Source organism: Pleurodeles waltl, chromosome 8, assembly GCF_031143425.1.
Source record: "Pleurodeles waltl isolate 20211129_DDA chromosome 8, aPleWal1.hap1.20221129, whole genome shotgun sequence".
In the NCBI taxonomy this organism is placed as follows: domain Eukaryota; kingdom Metazoa; phylum Chordata; class Amphibia; order Caudata; family Salamandridae; genus Pleurodeles; species Pleurodeles waltl.
The window spans coordinates 452668416-452682527 of record NC_090447.1 but is presented as its reverse complement, the minus strand read 5'-3'; the positions used below and the strand labels follow the sequence as shown (position 1 = coordinate 452682527).

Here is a 14112-nt window from a genome sequence, read left to right as displayed (position 1 = left end):
AACTGACTGAGAATGTGTCTGCCGTCAGCTTGTTGCAGTTCAGAGGGGTAATCTGCAAAGACTACCCCATCCACTGAACCATCAACAAGGTTGTGGGAGAGAAGGCAAGGGAGAGGGTCACTCTCTGCTTCCTGCCCTTCATCAGTGACAATGAGCAAGCTCATGTCAGCCCTGTCAAAGTAAGGTTTGAGGCAGTTCACATGAAGCACCCTATGGGGGGGCTTCTTGGAGTGCCCAGATCAACTAAATAGATGACCTCACCTTTCTTTTCCACAATTGTGTGGGGACCACTCCACTTGTCTCGGAGTGCCCTTGAAGCCACAGGCTCCAGGACTCTCACATTTTGTCCTGGCTGGAAAACACTGAGCACAGCCTTTTGGTCATGCCATTGCTTTTGAAACTCTTGGCTGGCCTGAAGGTTTTTTGGGGCCTTCTTCATGTACTCTGCCATGTGTGACCACAGGCCCAGAACATAGTCAACAGGATCTTTTTAAAAAAAAATATTTTTGTATGGGGGGGATGTGGGGTGTTGGGAAGATTGGGGTCTCCTCACACCCCTCCTTAAAAAGGCAAAAAGGACCCCTAACTATATATCCAAACATAAGTTCAAATGGACTGTAACCCACTCCCTTCTGTGGAACCTCTCTGTAGTCAAAAAGAAGGCAAGGTAGTAGAGCATCCCATCTCCTTCTGAGTTTTTCTGAGAGTCCCATGATCAACAACCCATTCCCTTGTGGATAATAAGGAGTGATTAATTTGTAGGTTACACCACATTCCTTCTACCTTGCTTTGAGGTATCGAGACATGATGTTTGCATCTCTGTCGGATACAACCTCCTTAGGGAAGCTTATACTGGAAAAGATTCCCAGGAGGACCTTGTCCACTTCAGGAGCTGTAGTGGTCCTAAGGGGAATGGCTTCTGGGTACCTGGTGGCACGGTCCACCATGGCCAGAATAAATCTGTTCCCAGAGGCTGCAGAAGGGTCAAGGGGACCAACAATGTCAATCACTACCCTCTTGAAGGGAACCCCAACCACTGGTAGTGGGATTAAGGGGGCCTTTATAGTGCCACTTGACTTGCCACTGGCTTGGCAGGAGACACAGGAGCGACAAAACTCCTTGATGTCTCCAAACCTGAGGGGCCAGTGAAAGTGTGGAACAAGTTTGCCCCAAGTCTTACTTTGTTTATGATGTCTTGCAAGGGGACTGTCAAGTGCCAAGGTCGTGTAAGAACGCCATAAACTGAGGTATGACCAACCTTCTGGCAGCACCAGGCTTGGGGTCCCTAGCCTCAGAGTCAGAGAGACCATTCTGCCAGTAGATCCTGTGGGATCTACTGAGGTCCACAGAAATCCCCTGCCTCTTCTGCAGCAGTTTTCTGTCTGAGGCTTTCAACAGAGGGGCAGGATTGCTACTCAAGACTCAATTCCTCCCTGGAGGATCCCCCTGCACCTAAGAGCTCTGCTGTGTCAGGCCCAAGCTCCTCTGGTACAGGCTCCTCACAAGGTGCAAGATCATCTCCTTGAGGACACTGATCTATTTGGGAGCTTCCTGGGCCATTATTACAGGCTCCAGTGCTCTTCTTTCTCCCTGTTTTCTGGCCTGTGCTCTTGTAGCTACAAAGACACTTTCGGGGAAGCCCAGCATTGCTGCATGGGCCTTGCACTCCACTTCAGCCCATGCTAAGGTCTCCAAATCATTGCCCCCAAGACATTCTGCAGGAATAGAAGGACACAACCAACTTTTTTAGGGCCAGTAACACCCCACAGCTAAACAACTGCCATGGGGTGGCACTTTGTGATGTTATCAGCATTGGTTACTTGGTAATTATGCCCAAGTAGAATTTGCTCAAGTGACACCAGTTTTTCAGTCACCATGGTGACACTTGCACCTGTGTTGTCCCTGTAAGCTTTTGCCTCAATACCATTTATGAGGGAGGACTGCCAGTATTTCCTCGTAATAGGAAGCTAGGCAGCCAGAGTGGCAAGGTAAATGCCACCCTCTGATATTAGGATGGCCTCAGTGGTTTCTCGGACTAGGCCAGAGTCCACTGAAGTACTCAAGGTGAACCCAGCTACACCTGTGGTTCTGGTACTTCTACTAGTGTTATTGCTAGAGGCACTAGGGGGAATGGTAGTACTCCTGGAGCTTTTCTTAGGACAGGTGCTATCACCTGTCCTATGGTCTCTTTCCTTACATAAAAAGAACCGGGGTTCTTGTTAGAAGAAGGAGGACTTAGACCCATCCCCAGAAGAATTCTGTGGACATGTAGAAGACTGTTTTCTTCTTATCTTTAGGTTTTTGCCAATCCTTCTCCTGGAACTTAAATAATTTTTCTTCTAGTCACCCCCACCATGGTGCACACCCATTTGTCTGCCTTCTTTCCCAATTCTTGGGGAGAGGTCAGGTCAGAATTCACCTGGTATTGGTGCAGTTTTTCAGACACACAGTTATTAAGGATTTGCACTCTTAATCAGATTTTGCAGTCCTTCGTAGTCATGTACATTTCTAGCACGTAACTAGCCTTCCAGAGCCTTAACTGCACAGTCCACAAAGTCTACCCAGTCTTGAGAGGACTCCTTCAGTGTTTCCCTGAACTTAATCCTATACTCCTCAGTAGGGAGCCCAAACTCATCAACCAGAGCGTCTTTCAAGACCTGGTAGTTGTCTGCATCCTCTTCTCTAACTGCCAAAAGTTTGTCCCTGCCTTTGTCTGCAAAAGAGAGCCACAGGTTAGCTACCCACTGTCTCTGAGGGACCTTCTAGCCTTTACAGGTCTTCTCTAAAGCAGTGATCCACTTATGAGGTCATCCCCAGACTTATAAGGAGGGATTATCTTGCTGAGATTCCTAGAATCAGAGGTGTCTGACTCTGGATTCTCTAATGCTGCCACCATGAGGTACTAACCCTAATTTATTTCTTTCCCTTTCCAACTCCATCTCTAGGGCCTCTCTCTCTCAACAGTTAGCTGCTGCTTTTTCAGCTTGAGGTTTGCTTTCCCACGTTAAAGCAAGCGGAACCCCCTATCTAAGGATTCTTCTTCTAAGCTAGAGTGGATGGACCCAGCAGTTGATGCTGACACAAGGGAAGATGAGGATGACAAGGTTCCACTCCTTCTGCAAACCCTTTTGATCACCCCAAGGGGCGAACAAGTGGGCCTACAGCTGCGACCCCCCTCTAGTACAACCAGTACTGCTCCGTGCCGGTCCAAAGGTCTCTCCAGAATCCTCATGGTTCTGCCCAGTGGGGTCAGATGAGGTATCTCCTTTTCCAATACTGGTGGCTCACCTCGCTCATCCAACTCTCCTTCCCTATCAGGATTCTGGATGCCATCCTGGATGAGCAATTCCGAAAGAGTAGATTTGGTAGGGTTGCTACTTTAGTTTTCTATTTGTATACAAGGGCCTAAGTTGCTAGAACGAAAGAGCCCCTTACCAAGACCCCCCCCACCCCCGAGTCTGCTCAGTGTCCCCAACTAAAGACACGGTATTAGAGTAGTGTATGTGGTGCACCCAACTACTCTAAAGTTCTAAACATTTTGAAAGGATTGATGAAATGGCTATGCTAGACCCCTGACTACCCAGGCAAAACATTTAGAAGTACCTGAAGTTACTAGTGCAGTATGCACCCTAGAGTCAGTATTGATTTTTCTTATGGAAAGTCACTGATAGTCACGATAACTCTGCACCCGGGCCCCTGTGGGATTTCTGATACTTACCTCTGGTAATACCTTACTCGCCCAGCCCTTGGGATTCTAACACACTTACCTTGGTTGGGCTTATCCATTCTTCTACCATTTTCTTAGTATAAGGTTTGCTCTCCCTCCCCATAGGGTCCCATGTATTTCTATGCTTTTCCTGCTTGTTACTAAGTGTATATTTTGTGTGTATATCTCCAAGTGGGAATATACCAATGTTAGTATGGTAGTAGTATTGTAATCAAGAATACTTTATTTTTGAAACACCTGGTGTGGTTCTTTCTTGTGTGACAATCACTCAACTCTGTGTATATTCAAAGTTGCTTTTCCACAATTCAATCTGGTAGCTGAATTAAAGAAACCCATACACCCACTATACATTTCACCCCATAAAAGAACAACTATAACTTCCACACAGAACACCACTAGAGATGTAATGCAGTGAAAGTCAAGTGCACATTTTCACTCTGCCTATTCGTGGTAAGCTGGGTTCTGGTTGCAGTAACCCTGAACCCCACTTTTTTTTGCTTGGTGTCATTATGTTTTAACTGTAGTACACTGGGATCCTGCTAACTAGGACCCCAGTGTCTGTGCTCTCTCGTCACATTTGGTTAATGGTAAAATTCTGACTCCCACAATTGGCATACTGGTGCTCCCATGTAAGTCCAGAGAATATGGTACTTAGGTACCAGGGCACTGGTATGCCAGGGGACCCCCATGGGCTGAAGAATGTATTATGCCACCCATGGGAGCCCATGCAAACTGTGTCTGCAGGCATGCCATTGCAGCCTGCATGAAATGGTGCATTCAGCTTTCACTCAATATATAAGGCTTGATATATATCATGGTACCTGCACTTAGAAACTGTAAGTCACCCCTCTGATAGGCCCATCAGCTCAAGAGCAGGGTGCATGTCCCAAAGTGTGAGAGTACCCTTGCATGAGCAGGGTACCCTACAAACCTCAGACTCCATTACCCGGGCTTTGTAAGTGTGAGGAAACCATCTTAAGCTGTATAATGGACACTAGTCAACACGAGTGGTCCAAATACATAATTGCTTCTGTGAACCTATACATGTTTGGTATCAAACATGTTGGAATCATGCAACTACACTGATTTCATGGCTCAGGCAGTGGAAGGCAGAACAAAGGATTTCTTGCAAGGGAGAGGTCTGACCACCTCCCCCTGTGTATTAGGTGTCTATGGGGTGGGGTGGGCTGAGCGCCATAAGACTGCTTTGAATGGCACATTTGGTGCTCTCCTTGCATAATTCGGTTTGCACCAGTTCAGGAATCCCCGATTCCCTCTCTGGAGCAAAACTGCACAAAGGACAGGGGAGTGACCACCCCCCTGTCCAGCTCCTCCCCTAGGTGGCAGGTTGGGGAGCATCTGACTGGTTAGACCAGGTCGGTCACTTCAGAGAGTGACCAACCCCCTTTTAGCGTTACTTAAGGGCTCCCCCGAGGATGGTTCCTCAGATTCGTCAAGCAAGAATCTTTAAGGAACTCTCTCTGCAAGGCACTTTCTGCTTGTGGCCTCTGGAACCGCTACTGGTCTGCCAAAACCAAAACACGTCTGCTTCTGGTGTTGAGGCTCCCATTGCAACACTGTTTTTCCAGATCCTGCAATAAGGCTGGGCATCCTCCAAGGTCACAAGGACTCTGCACTTGGAAGCACAAAGGAATCTCACTTGGAGTGAAGGAGTCACTCCCCTGCATCTGCTGGAACCTCAAAACAGCGTCAACCGGCTGGTGGGGGTCTGCTGTCCCACGGACATCCAAAGGCTCTGCATCACAGGTGATGGGTCTGTGGCCTCCTCTGGGTCCAGCTTGTCTTCTGACTAACAGAGACTGTGGGCCCCTGCTCCCGCCACTGGACTGGAACCACTGTGCACTGCAACCGCTGCTCTTGCCAAAGCTTGTTGATCCTTCCTCCAGGAGATCTTCAGGCACCAAGAAGACCCGGCCTCTAGCACTCTGCAACTCGAAGAACAACCCCTGTCCTACAACATGGGACTTCTGTTTTGTTGAGCTGCTGAGGCCTCCTTGTGACTCCCTGTATCCAGCGCCTGTGGGTCACTCGTGGGGGCTCCAAGAAATTCTGATGGCCTTCCTGCGTGCTGAGGGCCAGCCTGGACTCCCTCTGAAGGGTAGAGACTCCTGGACCTTGTTGGTTCCCAAAACCTTGCACCACACTTCTTCAGCTCCTGCTTACATTTGCCAGTGCTTAATGGTGATCTGGCTGGTCACTGTTGCTCCTGCAATCCCTCACCTCTAGGAGGGTGGGCATTGCCCATAGCAACACCTGGGGACCTCCAGGGGTCCTAATCTCTGTCCCCATACTTTTCAGGTCCTTTACTTCTGGAATCTGTTTCTGGGTTCCACCGCCTGGTCCACAGGTCACGACAGCAGCTGGACAATCTGAGGCTTCCATTTACTTCAGTGAGAGTTTCTTCTCCCCTCTGCATCCGGGTCCCTGGTGTAAGTGTTCCTGTCTTCTGGGTATCCTGGGGTGGGGGCACTCGCCAACATTCCACTTGTTTGCTGGTTTCCTCGGGGTCCAGCGGGAAGGTTCCTGAAACACTCCAACCACTACTTCCCTGTGTAAGTCTATGGGACGACTGGGTAGGTAATCACTCTGCATCTTGTCGCTGGGGATACTTGTTGTACGTACCTCTGGTTTCTTCATCCTTCCCCAGCTCCTAGCTAACAACCATACTTACCTTGGCTGGGTTCACTATTTCGCATTTCACTTACTTAGTATATGGTTTGGCAGCCCCATAGGGCCCGGTATATTTTATGCTATTTCTGCTTGTTATTTTGTGTATACATTGCGTGTAGATATCTCCAAAGGGGGGCATACCAATGCTAGTCTAGTAGTAGTGCTGTAATAAAGAAACCTTTATTTTTGCAACACCTGTGAGGTTCTAACTTGTGAGTGAGCTACTGTCTGACTACTGTGGTAATGCAAGTGCTTTACATTTCTCCTGGATAAGCTTTAGCTGCTCGCCTCAGCTATCCCTAGAGAGATTTTGCTATCTGGACCTCTATTTACTATCACTAAGGGCTGCCTGGACTCGGTATAGGGTGCCACAATTTAGGTATACACCATAAACTGTGCCAGCCTCCTACACTGTTAACCTATTGGGAAAGAAAGTATTATTCGGAAAGAAGACTGAAACAGCTGGACACTAGAGCAGTGTAGGAAGCTGGTCTGGTGTGTGGTGGGTACCCAAAGGTACTTACACCCTATACCAGGTCCAGGAATCCCCTCTTAGTGAAGTGTAGGCAGTATCTAGAAGCCATGCTCTCTAGAGGCAGCTGTGGATGAGCTGCCGAGGCTTATCTAGGAGACAATGCAAAGCTCATGCAATACCATAAGTTACAGGGGACCCTCAGCGTCGCAGAGAAACCACAGGAGCAAAGGCAGCACCCGCAGGAGTCCCAGAGGGCGGGGTTACGCAGGAGTCGCAGAAGAAGCCCAGGCAGCACTACAAAAGAGGATCCCACGCTGCCGGAGAATCACACAGGAGGCTGTGCTTTGCAGGAAGGAGCGCTGGGGGCTGGAGCTACACGTTGCCTGAAAATCTCTTGGAGGAGATGCAAACAGGCCTTGGCAGCTGCAAGAGACAGTTCACGGGGGCACTGTCATGCGTGGGAAGGCAAAGGCTTACCTTCACCAAAGTAGGACAGCTGGCAGAGAGGACCAAGAGGACTACTCCAGACAACCACCCGTGAAGCAGGACCCACGCAGCTCAAGATGAGGGGAGATCCACGCAGCTGGTTGTCGATTGTTGTAGGTGCCTGAGGTTGTAGGGGAGTGGCTCCTTCACTCCAAGGGAGATTCCACCGTTTTCTTGTGTGGGATGAAGAGCTGCAGTTTTCTGAGGATGCACGGATGGGGAAATGTTGCAAAGCTTACAGGAGATGTGGAAACAAAGTTGCAGAAGAGTCTTCTTTGTTGTAGCAGCGTTTGTTGGTTCCTAGAGGGTCCAGTCGCAGTTCCAGTGGCCAAAAGTCGACGTGGAAGGTTGCAGAGGAATCCTGCTGGAATCTTGCAAGCAGAATCTGAGGACCCACCCAAGAAATAGACCCCCAAATAGCCCTGAAAGGGGGATTGGTCAACTAACCAGGTAAGCACCTATCAGGAGGGGTCTCTGACGTCACTTGCCTGGCCACTCAGATGCCAGGCAAGTTCCCTGTCAACCTTGGAAACAAGAAGGCAGAACCCAGGGACCCTCTGGAGGAGCTCTGAGCACCACCCCTGGGGTGAATATGGACAGGGGAGTGGTCCCTCCCCTTTCCATTGTCCAGTTTCGTGCCAGAGCAGGTATAGGTGTTCCCTGAACCGGTGTGGACTGGTTCATGCACAGAGGCCATCAAATGTGCCCTTCAAAGCAAACCAGTGGTTCGGGGTGGCTACCCCTCCCAAGACAGTCATACCTATTTCCAAAGGGAGGTGTTACCTCCATCTCCTCAAAGGAAACTCTTTGTTCTGCCTTCCTGAGCATGATCAGGTCAAGCAGCAGGAGGGTAGAAACCTGTCCGAGGGGTGGCAGCAGCTGAGCTGCCCGGAAAACTCTGTAAGACTGGTGGTAGCAATGCTGGGGTTCTCTGAGGAGCCCCGAGAGTGCATGGAATCATACTTCCAATACATGCAACAGTATTGGGATAGGATTCCGACATGTTTGATACCAAACATACCCAGGTTCGAAGTTACCATTATGTAGCTCAACACAGGTAGTGACCTATGTCCAGTACACGTGTAAAATGGCGACTCCGCACTCCCAAAGTCCAGGAAAATGGGTCTGGAGTTTGTGGTGGCTCCTCCGCTAGTGCAGGGGTGCCTCACACACAGGTACCTGCATCCTGCCATCTGGGCTGAGAGGGCTTACTATAGGGGTGACTTACAGTGACCTGGTGCAGTGACCTGTAGTGAAAACGGATGCATGCACTCGTTTCACGCAAGCTGCAATGGCAGGCCTGCCGAACCCTTTGCATGGGCTCCCTATGGGTGGAAGAATAACTGCTGCAGCCCATGGGGATCACCTGGAACCCCAATGCCCTGGGTACCTGTAAGGAAATGCCTCCTTGGCATGGTTGCCCCCTGACTTTTTGCCTTTGCTGATGCCAAGTTATGATTTGAAAGTGTGTTGAGGTCTGCTAAGCAGGCCCCAGCACCAGTGTTCTTTCCCTAAACTGTACCTTTGTCTCCACAATTGGCACACCCTGGCATCCAGGTAAGTCCCTTGTAACTGGTACCCCTGGTACCAAGGGCCCTGATGCCAGGGAAGGTCTCGAAGGGCTGCAGCATGTCTTACGCTACCCTGGGGACCCCTCACTCAGCACAGACACACTGCTTGCCAAATTGTGTGTGCTGGTGGGGATAAAATAACTAAGTCGACATGACACTCCCCTCAGGGTGCCATGCCAACCTCACACTGCCTATGGCATAGATAAGTCACCCCTCTAGCCCCTAAGGTGTCCTGAGCTGAGGTGACTGACTTTTAGAAATCCTCCATCTTGCAGATGGAGGATTCCCCCAATAGGATTAGGGATGTGCCCCCCTCCCCTCAGGGAGGAGGCACAAAGAGGGTGTAGCCACCCTCAGGGCTAGTAGCCATTGGCTACTAACACCCCAGACCCAAACACACCCCTAAATCGAGTATTTAGGGGCTCCCAGAACCTAGTTAACGAGATTCCTGCAACCTAAGACGAAGAAGGACTGCTGAGCTGAAAATCCTGCAGAGAAGACGGAGACACCAACTGCTTTGGCCCCAGCTCTACCGGCCTGTCTCCCAACTTCGAGAAAAACTGCAACAGCTATACGTTACACACGGTCCATCAACCTCTGAAGCCTCAGAGGACTACCCTGCATCTAAAAGGACCAAGAACTCCCGAGGACAGCGGCTCTGCTCTAAAGAAGAAACATGTTTGCAACAAAGCAGTAACTTTTAAAGAACATTTGTTTCCCGCCGGAAGCGTGAGACTTTGCACTCTGCACCCGACGCCCCCGGCTCGGCTTGTGGAGAACCAACACTACAGGGAGGACTCCCCAGCGACTGCGAGCCTGTGAGTAGCCAGAGTTGACCCCCCTGAGCCCCCACAGCGACGCCTGCAGAAGGAATCCAGAGGCTCCCCCTGACTGCAACTGCCTGCTTCTAAGAACCCGACGCCTGGTAAGGACACTGCACCCGCAGCCCCCAGGACCTGAAGGATCCGACCTCCAGTGCAGGAGCAACCCCCAGGTGGCCCTCTCCCTTGCCCAGGTGGTGGCTACCCCGAGGAGCCCCCCCTTGCCTGCCTGCATCTCTGAAGAGACCCCTGGGTCTCCCATTGAACTACATTGCAAACCGGACGCCTGTTTGCACACTGCACCTGGCCACCTCCGTGCCGCTGAGGGTGTACTTTTTGTGCTGACTTGTGCCCCCCAGGGTGCATTACAAAACCCCCCTGGTCTGCCCTCCGAAGACGCGGGTACTTACCTGCTGGCAGACTGGAACCTGGGCACCCCTTCTCCATTGAAGCCTATGCGTTTTGGGCACCACTTTGATCTCTGCACCTGACCGGCCCTGAGCTGCTGGTGTGGTAACTTTGGGGTTGCCCTGAACCCCCAACGGTGGGCTACCTTGGACCCAACCTTGAACCCTGTAGGTGGTTTACTTACCTGCAAAAGTAACAAACACTTACCTCCCCCAGGAACTGTTGAAAATTGCACAGTGTTCAGTTTTAAAATAGCTTATTGCCATTTGTGTGAAAACTGTATATGCTATTTTGCTAATTCAAAGTTCCTAAAGTTCCTTAGTGAAATACCTTTCATTTAAAGTATTGTTTATAAATCTTGAACCTGTGGTTCTTAAAATAAAAGAAAATATATTTTTCTATATAAAAACCTATTGGCCTGGAATTGTCTTGGAGTGTGTGTTCCTCATTTATTGCCTGTGTGTGTACAACAAATGCTTAACACTACCCTCTGGATAAGCCTACTGCTCGACCACACTACCACAAAAAATGAGCATTAGAATTATCTCTTTTTTTCACTATCTTACCTCTAAGGGGAACCCTTGGACTCTGTGCATGCTATTTCTTACTTTGAAATAGTACATACAGAGCCAACTTCCTACAGTACCTATGTACCATATACCAGGGACTTATTTGGGGGGGGGAAAACCAGTGTGCCGACTGCGGGAAGAAAAAGGTACAATTTACAGGAGAGAGCAAAACTACTGGGGTCCTGGTTTGCAGGATCCCAGTAGACACAGTCAAACACACTGACAACAGGCAGAAAATGGTGGTAACCATGCCAAAAAAGAGGGTACTTTCCTACAAGCAAGTTCACATACAATCAACATTCCATCAGTCTATGACTGTGCAACACGTAGTGATGTTAGCTACCATTTTTTTTAATGTGTTTATTAGGCTTTACAACATAGGACATTTGTGCACGAAAACTTGAAGCCGTTACAGGGCTACTTTCCAAATATTGATTCTTCACGTGAGCAGCAATCAGCAGAGGGCAAGTAAATGTTACTGCCATACTATAGCAAAGGTGTCAATGAGGGGTGAAGTGGAGAACTAAGGAGAAAATGGGAGGGGGCGGTGGCAGCCTGGTTCAATTGGGTAAGGGATTTGCAAATGTAGGTGGGTGTACCTGTCAAGCAGGTCTGTTAAAGCAGGTGGTTGTATGGTTATTGGGCAAGTGTGTTCGTGAGATGGGAGGAGTCCAAGAGGTCCGCCCAGATTTGCATTGCAAGGGGAGCAGGGTTTAGTGGGTGGGATTGAAATAACAAATGGGATGTGTGAGCACGCATATGGCAAGTAGAAGAGCCAGGGCCACAAAGTAGGTGCACACTTTATACTTTGTTTTATTTACGTTTAAAGGTGCCTAAGGCACAGCTTCCCATGTATGAATATTTGGCAATTCTATGACATCCTCCAGTGTGATGTAGATCAGCTGCCAGTAGCTCTACAGCGCCTAGCAGGACCATAACATATGACAAAGATCTATGTCTGATGTATGACAGCGTGAACAGCTAAGTTGTGCTTCAGGGAAATAGCGATTTAACTGGGCAAGGGTCAGGTAAAACCCGTTGAGCATAACAAAATGCCATATTTTTTAAGCAAGTGTTTCGAGAAACGAGCTGGGGGAATTCTAGCGCCTATTCCCATTCCCATTCCCTGCAAAGATGTATGACTGATTCAAATGTACTCTATTAACCTGTCACTAATGAAGTACGATGATCTAATGCCCCAAGGTCAACTGTGTGCTCCAAAAATAAGTCAGAGACTAAAATGTACATTGTGAGGACTATGTTGTTAAGATTAATAAATACTTATGTGACACTGGGCTTTAACTATAAAGTAGAAAAAATTGAATAGATGTCCAACAATCCTAACATTAAATCTAGGGTAGCTTTAGCTCTGTAGACAAAATTAATTGTTCATGAAAACCACAATCACGTTTCAGTCAAGAAGAAGCTGTGGCCAAACATCAAACAGTTAAAAAAATTAAAAAAAAGAAAAGCCTCATTTTTAAGCAGAAAGTAAAGCCTTATAATAAGCTTACCTTATTCAAAGCAACAATAAAAGGACACTTCTTAGTTTTCAGCAGGTTTATAGATTCTATTGTTTGAGGTTCTAAACCATGCATGATGTCCACTACGAGAATGGCAATATCACATAGAGAGCTTCCTCGGTTCCTCAAGTTACTTTAGTGAGAATGTAGGGTTTGCACAGGGTAAATGGTAGGAAAGAAATGGAATAAAAAGACAACACATTTTTAAGATCCTGTCATTGTACAAGTGCTTAATTCAATATGGAAACATTGATTCCAAAGATATTTGAGCTTCTAATACATAGAGTTCTTAAATCATAAATGTTTAACTATCAATGACACAATGGTAGAAAAACCTCAGGCACAAAACGTTAGTTATTGCGTTATAGTAGGTATATTGTTTGAATTTCAACTTATCCTATACTTTGTCTTGTAAGGCATTCTATATAAGAAGAAACATTGAATTGAGAATAAGAACCATGTTTAACCAACAATGAAGGGAATTAAAACATGGTACACATTGTTGTAGTTACTTTGTGCCCTTATTTTTAAGCCTCTTTCATCCAATACAACACATCAAAATACGACTGGTGGATGGCAACAGAACAAGTACAAAAGTGAAACGAGAAAATGAAGCCCTCCCAGGTGCTTCCAAAGCCACCCTATACAAAGTACCCACTGTACCGCAGACATCAATTCTGCAGAAAACACGTATGCAATCTCAATTGGAAAGGAATTGTGGAGAACAACAGTGGGCTGCGGTGGTGGTTCAATGGTGCTGAAGACTAAACAAAGATTTACTCAAAATGCAGATTCTTGAGACGAAAGAAGGGAACTGGGAACATAATAACTAACACAACAGCAGAGAACTGGTAGGATAGACAGTTAAAAGCACGCATATGTCGTCCTTGCAGATTACATATCTTTTGAGGAGCTGAGGAAGAAATCATTCAATCAGAAATGAAAATAGTGCAAGACTGCAAACCAAACCTTGTCTCCTTCCTCAACTCAGCCTACATTTATTTGCCGGCTAACGGAAGCCGATGTAGCTCCATGACAGATACACAAAACAGATTGCTCGCTAAACAATGCAAACTTACGTCTTCTGGAATTAGTTGGCAACTGATACCTCCAGATTTTTCTTTGTAAGCTTTAAACATATCTTTTGTACACAGACATGCTCTCTACTAAAATAACACAATCTACAAGGAAAGACTAATCAAAAACTATGACTATCATACCTATAATCGTGGAAGCTCAAAAAATATGTATGTTAAAAAAGACATCTTGGAGTCAAACTTATATAACTTCTCTTCCATCCTGGACAGCTAAGGTGTAAAAATGTTATAGAAAGCTTGTATGTACGGCTTAAGTGCAATTCTGATGACATTAGTGCTGGAAATGGGGAAAACAATCAATTATTCAGAAAACCCGCAAAAGTGAGCAGAAAATAAGGAGGGGTCTTGCAGGGCTTTCACTGAGTTATATGATGCATTAAGTTTTAGAAGCTTTAGCTGCAAAGAAATTGGCAACATGGAAAAAGAGTTAGTAAAGCTATTCCTTCTTACCTAATTGGATACACAGACTGTATTTTAAGTTAGCTTGGGGGTTAATGCGCATGTGTGTGTGTGTGTAAAATCTCCAGTGGCAGATTTGATAGCTCAGATTATATGATAAACAGCTTTGTGGGTAAATGTTTTTTTATTTTTTTTTTAAGAAGGCTTATTTATCCTATGTAGTTAAAGTCAGGTAAAATGGTTCACTTAAGGACTCCACTGCTCGCAACAAGCACAGCATAACTTTGAATCCTTGCAGTTTTATCTCAATCTTTTGTCATTTAAGGTTGATAACACAGGTTTAGT

At 47.2% G+C, this 14112-nt stretch overlaps 1 protein-coding gene across 1 annotated transcript in view; it reads right to left on the bottom strand.

Moving 5' to 3' along the window:
• The window catches only part of EIF5B (eukaryotic translation initiation factor 5B), a 675161-nt gene that overhangs the window by 194917 nt on the left and 466132 nt on the right, over positions 1-14112 (bottom strand). The window contains exon 14 of the mRNA XM_069204389.1: positions 12263-12404. Within this exon, the coding sequence (XP_069060490.1) occupies positions 12263-12404 (142 nt within the window). The remainder of the gene's footprint in view (positions 1-12262; positions 12405-14112) is intronic.